This window comes from Centropristis striata, chromosome 20 (genome assembly GCF_030273125.1).
Source record: "Centropristis striata isolate RG_2023a ecotype Rhode Island chromosome 20, C.striata_1.0, whole genome shotgun sequence".
NCBI classification, from domain to species: domain Eukaryota; kingdom Metazoa; phylum Chordata; class Actinopteri; order Perciformes; family Serranidae; genus Centropristis; species Centropristis striata.
Window position 1 is genome coordinate 14915560 of NC_081536.1, and position 15573 is coordinate 14931132.

At 39.2% G+C, this 15573-nt stretch overlaps 1 protein-coding gene across 11 annotated transcripts in view; it reads left to right on the plus strand.

The window, feature by feature from the left end:
• The window catches only part of kcnma1a (potassium large conductance calcium-activated channel, subfamily M, alpha member 1a), a 153396-nt gene that overhangs the window by 76605 nt on the left and 61218 nt on the right, over nucleotides 1-15573 (plus strand). For all 11 annotated transcript variants that reach the window (XM_059359565.1, XM_059359557.1, XM_059359562.1 and 8 more), the window contains exons 4-7: nucleotides 5348-5441; nucleotides 6395-6506; nucleotides 13665-13740; nucleotides 14769-14844. In XM_059359565.1, the coding sequence (XP_059215548.1) occupies nucleotides 5348-5441; nucleotides 6395-6506; nucleotides 13665-13740; nucleotides 14769-14844 (358 nt within the window). The remainder of the gene's footprint in view (nucleotides 1-5347; nucleotides 5442-6394; nucleotides 6507-13664; nucleotides 13741-14768; nucleotides 14845-15573) is intronic.

Here is a 15573-nt window from a genome sequence, read left to right on the forward strand (position 1 = left end):
GGATTAATCTGGTTAGTCACATTGGACTGCTATTATATTGAACACTCTCTCTCTCTCTCTCTCTCTCTCTCTCTCTCTCTCTCTCTCTCTCTCTCTCTCTCTCTATATATATATATATATATATATATATATATATATATATTTATATATATATATATATGCTGTCTTCAGCTCCTCTGGGGGCTAAGTCCTCCTCCCTTTTCATTCTGTCACTTTCCCATCTTCTCCTCTTCCTCGCCCTCTTACTGTCACTGCCTCTCCTCTCTCCCTGTCCCTATCTCTTGCTGCTGTCTTTCTCCTTTTCTCTCTCCCATCTCTTCCTCTTCTTTTTCTCTCCTCTTCCTGTCAAGCAGGATGTTGTAACCCCAGGCTGTGCCAGGGCTTATGGAGTAATAAGAACTGTGGTGGGCAGATCTATTTTCTGTAGGACACTGGCAGCATGTGGCCAGGAATCCCTTGTGATTGGAGTGTGAAGTGACATTGAAAGCAGGAATCAGGACTTTGTCTTGTCTTACATGCTCTGTCTGGAGGAAAGAGACACACACACAAACACCCAATAGTACAACAAAATCCAAAGACACATTGAAGAATCCCTTTGATGCTCAGTCCATGCTCAGATTATATAAATATAATGATGAGGGAACTTTGTGGTCTGAGATTGGACACAACTTCCTGAATTTAGTCAGTTGCTGCATTTAAGAGCAGATTGGGAGAGATGTTGCATCATAGCAAATTTTAACATGTCAAACATCAGCGATGTAACTTTCTTTTGAATACTTTTGTTCCTAGAAATAGCCTGGTCCCAAATAAGTGGCTGTAGGCAAATTACGTATACTCAGGCTTTGTAAGGGGTCGCAGCTATCTCATGGCAATTTCTGCTGCCAACAGGATTTTTTTTCATGCACTCATCCAAAACCAGTGGGGGGATGTAACATTTGTTCAAGTACTGTACTTGTACTTGTACTTTTCTTGAGTACTTCAGTTTCATCTTTGTACTTCTACTCCACTACATTTTGAGGCAAATATTGTACTTTTAACTCCACTCCATTTAGCTGAAAGCTTTAGTTACTTTTCAGGTCAAGATTTAACATGAAAAACACAAAAAATTAAAGTGAATACACTTAAAAAAAATAATAATTAAACATCATAGCAGTATGTTAAGTTGTTAAAATTGGCCCTTTCTTACTGTTTTCATAATTACATCAATAATAATAATAATACAATAATATATTTAGAATCTGAGTGGTGTTGTTCTGAAAAACAAGTACTTTTACTTTTAATACATTAAGTACATTTTGATGTTTTTACTTTTACTCGGGTAAGTAGTAGTCTAGTAGTTGGAGAGTATTTTCACATTGTGGTATAAGTACTTTAACAAGATGTTAATACTTTTTCCACCACTGACCAAAGCCCACTCAAACATGATGGTGGTAACCAGAATACCACCAAATATGGTACCATTGCCTTTAGAGGCCAAATTTAAATGCAATCATTTTAGATTAGGTTTCTGCTAATTTTTAAGGGGATTATGTGGGCCTTTCACTGCTGAATGCTTGACAAGGTTCACTAAATAGTTAATGAGAGCAGTGAGACTAAAGATGTGAGCTCTAAAAACCAAAACAATGAGCTGAAAGACACTAAATAGCTTGTTAGAGCTGAGGGGGAACTGCTGCTTCACATAATAACTCACTGAGCCACTCAACTCAAGTCATTTTTTTCAATGTCAACATACACTTATTCATTAATTTAGATTACATTAAGGAGATACATTATTTGGAAATATTTCTTTGATGTGAGCAGAGAAAGGATGGCACACCATTAAGCTGTGTGTGTATCACTGATGAGTCACAGCACTACTCATACAGCACATCTAATTCTGTCTATTTGCGTTTTTGGCTCGGTGTATTTGCTCTTCTGTGTGCATAGTTGTATTAAAGAAGTATTCATCTTGACAGAGAATAAAATTAAACATTATGACTTGCCAAACTGTATATACAGCAACTAATAAATCCTTTTTTAAAAAACTTTTCAGTCTACATTGCTCTTTTAAAAAAAATCACATTCAGCAGCTCCACACTAACAGAATCTCTCCCACCCTGCGTTGGTGAACTCTTAATTTCCTATTGTGCGTCTGAGCTTAAGAGAGAAACCACAGGTCTGCCTGATGTGTCTTCCCACTACTTAAGTTAATGATAAGCTTTACTTTCAAATAATGATTATAAAAATTACTAAATTGAAGCTTGCAGAGTGTAGCCATTGTGCTGCCTTATAATGCAAAATCAAGACAAATTCAATGTACTGCTCAACCCCTGCTGTGCGCCGCCATGCTCCCTCTGTGTTATTGAGAATGCTTTGGGTCATGTGACTGTAGATGAGCGGTTATACAGAATTAGGCCAGAGTTGGGCCTGAGGGGAAATCCCACAGTGACCACTCCAAATGGTGTCTTCAGTGTGCGCCATCTGCGTGTGTTTGTATGTGTTTGTATTAGCGTATATGTGGGTGCATTTTCTTGCACTAAGGTCTTTAAGGTGAACTAACAGTGTGGTTTCAGATCAGTTTTGGCAGTGAGGTCACATGCGCTGTGTCGTGTGCAGATGGATGTGAGGAAAACTGCATGCTTATGCTGTAGGTATGATTCATGGCAGGTTTTTTTTAGTTTCATGCCTACAGAATCACGTGGCGATGCTTGCGGTGAATTAATAATTGAGTATTTAGGCCAGATCAATGTTAACTCCTTCAAGGGCCCAGAAGCGAATTAACCTCTGTCCAAAGTCTGATGGCACTGTATGAGAAAATGCCTCTCAACCAAAAAAAGTCACTTTAGTTTTAAACAATTGCTGCATAAACCAGCCTCATTCTAATCATCTTGGACATAAGCCAGGGTTTTACATCATCTTAAAGATCGCATCAGTCCTCAGGATGTGCTCCAGACAGACCACACACTCATGAATTAGAAGTTGGATCATCCTCTTGGAGCAATACTTCCTCTCTGGCATGTCTGTACTCAGTCATCCATTATAATGGATCATGAGATAAAATGTTTGATGTTAACTGGAAGATGATTAAGCCTCACTCCTCTACCTCTGGAGGTTCTCATTATGCAGAAAGCTCTATTCTCGATCTCACACTGCGCCCCTATGGGCTCCATGCATACAAATGCCAACTTTAATGTTTGAATTGGAACATATGGGACTTGAAGCTGTGTACTGTTGTAAAGGCAATATGTGTGTTCCCTTGCCAGTCTATACATTCCCAAAGGTCGCCTATAGTCAACCGAACCATTATGCATATGCATGTTTTTTCCCCACAGTGGGATTTCCTCATTACTCTTGAGCAAAATGCCATATAGGTTCATGACCAAGTGAAGAATGGGCCGGGCACACAGCCTATTATTGCTTTTGTCGAGATTACCCACTTGCTTACGGTTAATCATCACAAGGTAAACATGATGATGGATTACATGACAGGCCAAACAGATCACGACACATTTGTCATCATCTGCTATTTTTTTTTAGCAACACCCGGCTAGCTATTGCACTCTGTTAAATGGAGAGAGCTGTGCAGTCTCTTTCTTTTATACAGTCTCTGTCATAGCAGGGAATATCTGCTGCAATCTTTGTGTTTGACAGACACTGAATATTTATGCATGCTGAATGTACTGTCACATCAAAGAAACTACCAATTTTAGTCTATTTTCAGATTTTTTGTCTATGCGTGGTTGACTCTGCAGCTACAGTTGGTCTTTTATCTTCATTTGTTCCCCCCTAAGGCTCAGAGGAGGAACTGCAGGGTCTCAGTGAATCTAAATGACTAAATTGGTAATAGTGTTTTAAATCCCATATTTTAACTCTGTTATTATATCACTTGCAAGGATGCAGTTCAATCAGTTTAAATGGCAGGTATTGGTCAGCACCATTTGACCTTGACAGCTTCACGCTGTCTGTTACCTGAGAATGATTTCTTATCAGTCCTGTGAGCTGAACTGAGGAGAGGTGATCAGGATCAGGCCACATATTCATGACAGAAGAACAAAGGACACGTTACAGCATGCATTTATGATCATCCTGATATATAGGGGTGAGCGATACGTTAATCGTCTTTTGGTAGAATTGGATTGTGATGATGTGATCATATCTTGTTATTAACGTGTGTGTATCTTCGCACGTGTGTGTTCGCGTGCGTGCGTGTGTGTGTGTGTGTGTTCGCATATCTCAAGAACCATTCATCCGATGAACTTCACACTTGGCGGGTGAATTGCTGAGGACCCAAGGGAATGTAATGTTGAATGTGGTGCAATTTTGCCAGATGGTGCTGCTTTTTGTCTGTAACTTTGGAACCATAAGTCTGAAAAAAAAAAACATTTTATTTGCCTTGCTTCTGTGGGTCCAGAAAAATCAATGCAAATATGTCACACCCATTTGCGTCCATGTCAGCGACACATTTGGTGCCATTGGACAATTGGTAAACACAGCAGCATCAGGAAGGAATCTATATCTGTCAGCCTTTTAATAAAAAAAGAAAAACAATATTATTTGCAGCATTTTATTAAAAAAAAAATATATATTTTGCCTCTTCTTGTGCAATGCGTGAAAATTTACAATTACATGCAATACATACCGTGTTGTTTTAGTGAATAATTGCAAATGAAAGTAGGTAAGCTAAGAGAAGACAAGGCCACTACAGTGTAAAAAATAAAATTTAATGAGGGCATTTGGGATGCAGCCCTACACTTAGAATAGAAGGGAAATGTAGCTAAAATAAATTTTAGATATTGCTTCATTTTTCTGTTGTGAAGAAACAAAGGATCAACTTAAATATTCCAAAAACTCGATAACGGTATTTTATCTCCTCTTGCATATGTGACATTGATTCAACTATTTTTAAAGTTGATTTTAATTGATTAATTGATGCAGCCCTACTGTGTATGTATGTATGTGTGTATGTATTATTCAAGATGCATTTGTCAAATGAATCTACTATTTATATACTAATACTTGGCAGGTGTATTGCTGAGGATGCAGTGCTGAGTGTGAAGTTGATCCAAGCGGGCACCAGTTGTTTTTTTTCTCTTCTTAATGCTGAGATATTGATGTCAGCAATTACGTAGTCATACTGATATGCAAAGCTCATTTACCAACTGTGAAACAAACAAACAAACAAACAAACAAATCAACATGAAACGCCTTAAAAAAATTACATTTTTACCATGGAAATCTGGCGAGGGCCCTTGCATTTGCCACCTGTGTGCTCATGATAAGAAAGAGATGAAAGACCCTTCTCTACAGTATCAGTTCATGAGTGTTAACCTTGTATTTTCTCTCTGTCTTTCTCTCTTTTGTTCTCTAGTCCTATAGAATCCTGCCAGAATTTCTACAAAGATTTCACGTTACAGATCGATATGGCCTTCAATGTATTCTTCCTTCTTTACTTTGGCTTGCGGGTAAGTTGGCACATGCTTGCTCACACATGCACACAGGCACACACACATTCACACAGACATGCTGTGAAACACACTGGCACAAACAGTATGCACACAGCCATGCCGGCAGGCATTGTTTTCCATGCAATATCCCTTATAAATACCCCTTATGTTACCTTGGAGGATGAATATGTAAAACTTCCATAAGATTCTGTATAAATATTATGATTAGTAGTAGTAGTATTTTTCCACAAGTTAATTATTTTAATTCATTTTAGTCCACATCATCACTAAGAAAACTTAAATTTTCAGAATTTTAATAATTTAAATGCTAGGTAATGAAAACATTTTCATGTGCTAAATGCTAGGGAGAATTTTTTTTCTCAAATTATTCAGTCTAGGATATTTATTTAGATGCATTTTTATTTTCTGTGCAGTGAAAAAATCTCCCTTTTCTACAATACTATATATTAATATTATTTTTCAAATTTGTCAGTCCAATATCAGTTCTGATTCTAACTACGAAATATTGTTTCATTTTCAAAGTTTTAACCCTTTAAATGTTTCATGCACAATGCCACTGTTGTTATGGAAAAAAATTGTAAATTTAAGAATATTTTTTAAGACAAAATTTTTACAGGTCAGCCAACAATGCTTACAAACAAGGAGACGCTATCTAAGTCACTTGCGAATACCCACACAGCATGCCTTCAAACTGACACTGTTATAATCATGTTGCTAGCATGGCTGTCATGCCAGAGCAGCATTCCAGTGGTGCAAATGCAAGCCTGCCATCCTGAATGAATAAATAAATAAACTCATAAGCTGCTTACACCACCAACCATTCGCATGACTCAGCAAGTGGGGTGAAGCTTTTGTCATTCTATACAATATGTCAGCAATTGCAAAGAAGAAACAGCGTGCAGTTTGAATTCCATTGTTATTTGTGACGCATTCCCTGTTTCTTTTGACAGTTTATAGCAGCCAACGATAAGCTGTGGTTCTGGCTGGAGGTCAATTCAGTGGTCGACTTCTTTACTGTTCCTCCCGTGTTTGTTTCTGTCTACTTGAACAGAAGCTGGCTCGGTAAGTCTGTACATCCCATTCAGCTGTTTCTCTGACACTCTCCGCCTCATAAATCTATTTTGTCCTCACTCTATAGCCATTTCTTTTCTTACTTTCTCTCCCCATTTTTCTCATTTTTTCCTCAGTGCCTCAGTCTCACCACTCCTCTTTTTACATTTCTTTTTTTGCCCTCTATCTTCACATGTCATCCCTCCTTTTATCACTCTCTATCTTTCACTTTGCCTCCCAGTCCCCCTTCTGTCTCCCCATTACTGGGAGTGTGTCTCCAAGGCCCTCTTGCTCTGGGCTGCAGTCAACTTCCCTTCATCATTGGAAGTGACAGGGCTGGGTTCCTCTGATGTTTCAGGGAACACAGACACAGCAGAGTGGATTGGCTAATGGGAGCGAGAGTGACTCAGAAATGGACTGTGGTTCTGTGTGTGTGTATGCGTGCTTGGGCTTCAGACTCACTGGTAATTGCCGTGTTGAGGCGTTGCACCTGAAATACCTCAAAGCGGTCCATAACTGCCATCTAATGGGCTCATTCACACACGCGAAAAAATGGCACGTTGTCGCCATACACACTTGCATACACATACACTCTTGCATGAGCAGACTGGAAAACACCCTAACCTGTATTACATAACGACCTACTTTTCTCAGTGTGTTCAGAGTATTGTGGCCTAAATTGCACTGCAGTAAAAAGAGTTTCCTTGTAGTTGTGTTCTTTTTCAGATTTACAATACCACACATTGTTGCTATACTTCATTTACAGCTTAGCTGAACGCTAAACACATGTTTGTCTGAGCATGACATTGATCCACCAAGACATCTTCAATCAGAATGATATCAGGCTGTATAAAAGTACAATCAAGTTGAGGTTGTGAAAACATTTGATAAAAGACATCACATCAATATTCACATCGACATTTCTTTTTCGTTTCTTCTCCATTACCATTTACAATTTCATGGAAGACATATTGACATGTCACAGTAGGATAAGCATGCAAGTTCAAGAGATTTTATTGTTGTTGCTTCTCTTTACAGGCATGCAAAGAAACAAACAGAACACAGTGCCTCCAGGGCCATAGTGTAGTGGCACCTGTTTCGTATGTTATAGTCCCGTCGAATGGCTGTTCTCAGATCGCGACAAGACAAAACAGAAACAACAGCTTGTAATGGAAAAATGTGGAAAAGAAACCCATGGTTGTTGTGCTAAAGTGATGTTTCTGTACCACACACTAGCAGGTTTATGTCACTTCAGCGTTTCCAAGTTGTGTGCAAACGCGAACAGAAAAAAAGCCCTTGAAGTCCTAAAACTGTTTGGTCCAAAAACTGCAACTTTCAGGGCCACATGATCAGATGCAGTCATTTTTGGTGTAATTAGTAAAACCTGTGCTTTTCCTGCTATGACAAGTCAAAATGTTTGTTAGCGATAATTTAATATCTGAGATGGGGTTAGCCAAAGTTATTTAAAAGCAAAAACTAGGGGGTAGATGTCTACTGAGAACATAGATGCTAGATCCTAGTCACCGAACAGTGGTGGATTGGTTTAGACATGAGAAGTGAGATTGGTTAAGGTTAGGCTGGGAACATCAGGGTAAGCCAATCAGAGACTGAGAGGGTGGGTCATGCCTACGCCACCCTAGTAAAAAATCTCTGCTGCCATTGTGGTAATGAACCTAATTATTCTTTAATTATATGATATAAACTAGACTATCTATACTGTCAGAGACTCAGGGATTTGGAAGGTCTGCCATCTATCCCACAGTGTATGTTCTTGTTTTTACATTCCCACTGGAATCACTGAAGTAATATAAAACTGTGAAAGTTTAATCTCTGAGGTGATGAAGTTATCTTAAGAGGCTCACTGTGGCCCATGAATTTCACAGCGAACAAGCTGTGTAATGAATTAGATATGGCCCAGTCAAGTAATCTGGCTTCTGGTATTCATGATGTAAGGTGTCCTCATCTCATCCCCAGAAAGCCGTTGGTGTTAGAGCCTGATGAGGGTGATGAAAGACTGTGAAATGGTGGTCTGGCTGCTGCCTGACATTCTGCATTGAATAATTACCTGTGATCATTAAATACCCTGCATCTGGGGTTGATGAAGAAAGTAGAGATGTCTTTTTATACACAGTACGGCTGCAGTGTGAATTGTGTATAAACAGCAGCAAAGAGTGTGAATTGTTTTTGTGAGATGCCCTAGATTCCGGAGCTATTAATATGCATTTATTTTTATTACTAATATTTTGAAAAGAGAAGAATCTTTTGCAGGGAAGGCACATCAGGTTGCATCTCCTTAAAACATTCCACACAGCCTTGGACATATATAACCACAGCGCATTATAGCATGGCTTAAGTGTATGTCAGTGGTGTACAGTGTTGCAAAGCCACAGTTATAAAATTAACAGTGTTTAGTTCTGCAGAGGAATATAGCGTACTCTAACAGGCTGGCGATAGCTTTCAGAATACTAATGGGGTGCTGAAAGTGTCTTAATATTCAGGCTCTGAGACAGTGAGAAAGGAATCATGATTAGCTGTTTCTATAATATGGAAATGAGGACATACAGTGCCATGTTGTGACAGAAAAGTAAGCACAATTTATCAGTATACGAGTTTTAAAAAAATGTCAAGAATAGTGCAGTATTCCTGTTCTTACCAAGCTTTGATATTCATTGATAAATAAATGACATTGCCAATCCCCTAAAGACTGTTGTTCCCTATATATGTCTTGGTTTTTGACAGGAGCATAATGGTTTTCCTAATAATCAATAGAATAATCCATAGTTGGTGCTACTTTCATTTAGTTAAGTGTATGAATACTGTCCCTTAACAGGCTTTGTTATAGAGGAAGCCAGGGTGGTTGTTAAGAACGTGCATTGTGCTCCTCATTCCCAATGGATTAATTCATCCTTTCTTTCCATTCACTGCTGGGGAACACACACCACAACCTGTGTAATATATCATAATTACAGTACCTTCTACTTCACTCTTATAGCTGTGGTCCTGCAGGAGAAGGCTGTTGATCCAGTGGAGGTGTATCATAATAAAAAAGACCACTAATAGGGGTTCTGGCCTGTGCCGTGTGGTAGTTTGTCCACTCATTTTGCAGGCGAGGAAGTATATGCCGTATGCATTTCAACTTAGGTTCTCTCTGCCTCTGCAAATTAGACATTGATTAAGAGGAGGAGAGCGGTGTGCAGCTAATGTAAGAGGGCATGCAGAGTTCTTCCTTGGAAAAAGGAATTAATCTCCTTTAACTACTTGAACTGAGCATTGCTCTCAAGAGAGTCCTAGCAGTGTAGGATTAGCATATGGCTGTTTGAAAGATGGTATGGGGCTACAGAGCAGCTAGTTAACTTCGCACTTTCCTCCTTAGTCAGTAAAGGCAAACTATGCAGGAATTCTCGCTTACTGTTTGTAAACACAACATTCAAACTTGGCCACTCCTCCTCGGCTCAATGAAAGTGAAAATGAAATCAAATTAAGAGATTAAATCATTTTGGAATGAGCTTTGTCTGCTTTGTGTATTTACCTGGCTATATTTGTGTATTTTTTTTGGCATTGTGTCACCCCTTTTTATAGCTTTGTCCACAAAAGGTGACATCCATAAGTGTCTGGAACATGGTAAATTAAAAAAATAAAAAGCAAAATACAGAAACCATTTTCTTTAGGATAATCCTGCTGGAATTTACAGATTTTCACATTGATTTTATGGTAACAACCTTAATTCAGCTTAACTGCACAGGCTATGAGGAAGTGCAGTACTGTAGCAGCCTTCAGGCACTGCTTTGATTCTAACCCACTACTGCCTCCTAGTGGTACTTTAGTATATTGTTTGTTGATCCCTTCTGTTTTCCTGCTGAAAGAGACTTACAGTACCTGACATGGGAATGAGTGCATTTGCCTTATATGGCTCTTTAGTTGCTGGCAGGAAGCCTCCATGTACATTCAGGGGAGGGAAACTAATTTGTGGGAAGTTTAAGCTTCTTTGCTGTGGCCAGGCTCCTCACGTGTCATTGTATTGCATGTTTGTAATAAGCTGAGCGAGCAAAAATGTATTATTGTTGTTCGATTTATACATTAATGTGCAAGTGCTGTCTTTGCAAGTCCAGGAAGAACCAGTGCTATTTACACTTGCAGAGTTTTTTTAGATTTAGATGTATTTATTGTGTGTGTGTGTTTAGTGCTGTGTGGCATCATATAATCTAATCCTGGCAGGGTTGACTGTCAGTATTATCCCAGATGAACCATCCCAGACTGCTGATTGATAAAAGGTCCCAGTGGGACGCTCTGCCAGAACATGTGACAGAGAGGCCGTGCTCTGGCTCGCAAAGCCTCAATGAAGTAAGAGTGGGCACGGAGCAGAAAACCCTTTTTGAATGAGCATCTGGCCAGCTGACACTTGTGCAAGAGGCTTTGGCATGTGTGGGAAAGAGATTTTCTCATACATGAACACGTGTTCAAGGGAGCAGAATTTCATTGAGAGTTTTAAAACACATGCACGCACAAACACACACACACACACACACACACACACACACACTTGCATGACTATACTCGTGAGGACACTCTATTGACTTTGTTTCTCTGAAGGAAAATAAATGCTTAATGTTGTTGGTCCAGCTTTTTGTCCACAGCTGGGGGCTTAGTTTGTGCTGAATACGGGGCGCACACATTTTACACACATATGTGTATGAATGTAGAATGCAAACACAGATGCTGCATACTAATTGAGAAAAATGCAGTCCGGGGCAGCCTCCATCACGGCATCACTGGATGCTTTGGGAGAATGAGTATTTGTGCTCCAAATGCTAAATTTAGTAGTTGTTGACGTGGTTTTCCAATCTAAAACTATCCACCACTCCTTCTTTCTTTCTGTATAAATCCCACACAAAATGTCACGCAACACATCACACCAATCCAGCAAATATACATATCCCATGACTGAAAAGGAGTAGGGGAGCAACATTTTACTGTAAGTTAGCTGACACCTTCTCAAAATATCCCAGTAAATCTATTTATACTTAATAAAACCCATTTTGCTTCAAAATATGAGTAATATATCACAGTGGTGTCATTGTACTGACAATGTGTAGGCCATCAGGTTTGACCTTTAGGACAGGGTATGCTTTAAATTAACAAAATAGCATGACATGTTACACGACATCGTGTTTAAAGACCAAAAGGTCACACTTTACATACATAAAATGCCTGTAGTCATTCAGAGGGTCGAGACGTGAGAAATTGTACACATTTAGACAATGCTGTCTGCCCTTAAAGGCATTGCATGGCAATAAACTTGGTTTTATATACAACATTTAACACAATTAATTGTATGAAGATGTATTTTGATGAATTTTTGTGTGAATTTTAGGTCTGAGGGAAGTGTTTCAGAAGCACTTTGTTTGATGCCTTAATTTTTTACACCTCTCATCTACTGCTCTATAATATTGTGCTACTGCTGCAACCAGACTCTATACAGAATGAGTCTAAAAAAACAAAAACAAATATAATACCAACATGATAACATCATCTTCTAACAGGTATTATTATTCTTTAACATTTGGAAGCCAAGATCCCTAATCTGACAGAGGCTTTTCCCATGTCAGACAAAATCAAATTGTACTGCATCTGAAATGACCCCAGCCCCGAACTGAACTGTCTGCAAACTGTTGTAGAGTGGTTTTCCCATTGAGAGAGGACTCATTTTAAGGTCAGGATTATTGTTTTTGTTCAGCATTATTTTCATTCTATCTTCATCTCTGCTAATCCCTGACAGGGTTCAGACTCTTTCAGAGAAAAAATAGGTTCAACACAGTTATGTTTTGAAGGCTTCACACTAAAAAGGGGCATGTGAAAGGTAAATCTGTTTGGGTTGTGAGGATTAAAGGCACTGTAGCAAAAAAAACAAAAAAACACCTATATTAGAGCTGACATTTTGCTCACAGAGACACAGTCCCTGGCAAGGCTGATATGATTAAACAACAATACAATCCTAGCTGTCAGTTTTAGCTCGTCTGTCTGCAGCAGTGACCATCGATTTCACAGTATTTAGAGGTGTTTGCTTTACAAGGAACTTTTAACGTTGGCGGTGCTGTATTGAGAAAGATTTGCTTTTTAGAGAAAAGTCTTAGGAATTATCTCTTGTCATTTTCCGGAGGTGCTTTTGAAATACTGGGCCCTGAATATTTTTGGATCAGCGATTTTTAATTCCCATCTTGGCAAGAAGAAAAAGGAATTCCTTGGACAGGATTTAGTCTAAAACAATGATTCCTCCTAAGCTGCTCGTGTATCGGCGTACACACAGTGATGCCAATTCGGAAACCCTTAGAGAGACGTGGAGGCGAAAGAAGTCTTGTGGCGATCTTTTTCAGAATGGGTACCGGGTGAGGCAGGGCCATCATGGACAGGAGGAAAAGGAAGGGCAGACAGGACTTTATCATTCAGTGTGGTCCTGTTTGCGCCTTCTCTCCAACTGGGGTAAGGCACCAGTGTCTCTGTATAAACATGTTTTATCTGGAGGTGTGTGCAGAATTTGTGTAGTAACTTATTTATCCAGACCTATAGCCACTGTCCTATTTATATGTATTAACATTTGCAGTTAGTAAACTTATTGTAGAAAATCGTCTCAAAAGGAATTTCCGAAAGAAAACACATAGGTACAGACACAAGCACACATACTTTCCATGAGATCAGTTGTGTTATGTAAAAAGACAATGAGGCAGGTGTCGCATTGTTCCATAATCCCTAAGCGAGCTGCTCTTGGATCCAGACTGAGGCTCATGTAAAGTAGGCCACATGATGTTCCTCCTAACTTGTTTGAATGCATAAATAATTCCAACACATCATCTAGAATAAAGTCTACTTCTTTTGTGTCATCTCCTTGTGTCTCGCAGACTAAATTTTACATTACACAGTGCTGCTGTGGTGAAGTGCAGCAGAAAAACATTTGGACCATTCTGTCTTACTGCTCATACACTGTTGTCCGTATTCAGTTGTGTTTCTTTATAGCTGCCACTGGTGCCGATTTAAGAGATTTCACAAAACACCCAACTCATGTATAAATAGGAGAATATTAATCTAATTTGAGATTACCATCAGTTGATCTGTTCTGTACGCACCTATATGCTAAGCTCTCTCCTTCTGTCTCTGCTTTTTCTCCTTCTCTCACAGGTTTAAGATTTCTGAGAGCACTAAGATTGATACAGTTTTCAGAAATTCTACAGTTTTTGAATATCTTGAAAACGAGGTAAGAAAAAAGCTTTTCTCAATAACTTATCCACAAGAAAAATGTCCAACTAAAATACTATCTCTACTAGCTACTGGCGGTAATTATTACTACCACCAGTAGTTACGTTTGTGTAACGTTGCATTCACACCAAGTCAGATGTTGCAGCAAAAGTGCCTGTCCTCCTATGTATTTGAGTAGGGGTAATGCATTTATGTTGCAATGGTGGGGACTGCAGGTGTGCCGGAAAAAAATGCAGCGGCCTGCAGAAACCTGATGTCACCCCAATGTCACACTGTGGTGGTCAATAAGATAACTACCAAGTCGGTGAAATAGTGCAGTAAACATATCTGCCTTTTCGCTGCCAAAAAAAATTAGGCATAAGGGCGGCTGTGGCTCAGTTGGTAGAGTGGGTTTCCCCCCAACCGAAGGGCTGGTGGTTCGATCCCTGACCGTCGCAGCCTACATATCGAAGTATCCTTGAGCAAGATACTGAACCCCAAATTGCTCCCGTTCATCGGTGTGTGACTGAATTCCCGATGGTGGCAGGTGGCACCGTTTAGGGTAGCCTCTGCCACCAGAATGAATGTGTGTGTGAAAGGGTGAATGAGTACAGTCTGTAGTGTAAAGCGCTTTGAGTGGTCAAAGCAAAGCGACTAGTAAACCGCTATACAAGTGCAGGTCCAATTACCATTTACCGATCACCCCAACTCTCTTTATGTAACAGCTGACTATGTGGATGCTTATTGGAGCAATTCTGTGGGGAATTTTATAGTGTGTTTCTTACAACAATCAGCCAAGTGGGAAGTCGGTTGGATGAACTATTACCAAAATATTTGGAGGTCAGACAGACAGGAACTTTCCAGAGACTCTTTTTATTTTAGTAAGACATGCCCTATTGTTTTATTGATATGTCCACAACATATTTAAGTTCCTTGTTATTGTTATTGACCACAGGTTAGGCCCCGCCCTTAGCTCATGAATCCGTTTTTTTGCCATTGTAATCTAATGTCATGGAGTTTTATGATTCTTCTTCTTCTTCTGTCCAGTAACTCCATCAAGCTGGTTAACCTGTGTTCCATCTTCATAAGTACATGGCTCACAGCAGCTGGATTTATACATTTGGTAAGTAGACATATGTCAGGTCCACAGGGGTCTAGAGATTAACGAGCCAGTAAGGTAGGCAACTGACTGAGTAACTGGTACATTACAACTGGGACACGTAATCGTCTAATTTATTATCGTCTAAGAATTAGCCAACCTAAGAATGAATTGACACAAAGTAAATTGTAAAGGCACCTTTTCATCCTTTACCAAGTAGGGGTGCACTGATTCACCTTTTTTTCTACTCGTACCGATTCCAGTAACTCACCTCATGGTTGTCACTCACGGTAAATTAACTCAATACCTACAGTACTGATACTAGTGCTCTTTTTTTCCAGATTCTTTCTTTTTGAGCAATTTCTAGTGGGTGATATAGTGACTGTAAATATAGTATACTACATAGTAAATATGTGATTTTATCCATTTTAATGTAAAGTAACATGAGACAGGAGATAGCTGTTGCACTGAAAATATGTAGATTATTCGCAATGACTCTTATAGGAAACACTGCATTTTATAATGACATTGATAAAGGAACTGCATTTATTGTGGATCAGTCATGTTAGGGCCGATCCGCTTGAATGAGGTCGGTATTGCATTTTTAGTATGCAGTGGAAGATTTTAAAAAAAGAATGATCAAAGGCAAACAACCACTCACTCATTCATGTATAAATAAATCAATTATTTTTGATTGCAGGTTTGAAAGGGCCTATATCATTTTTATTTAAAAAAAACACCTTTATTTTACAG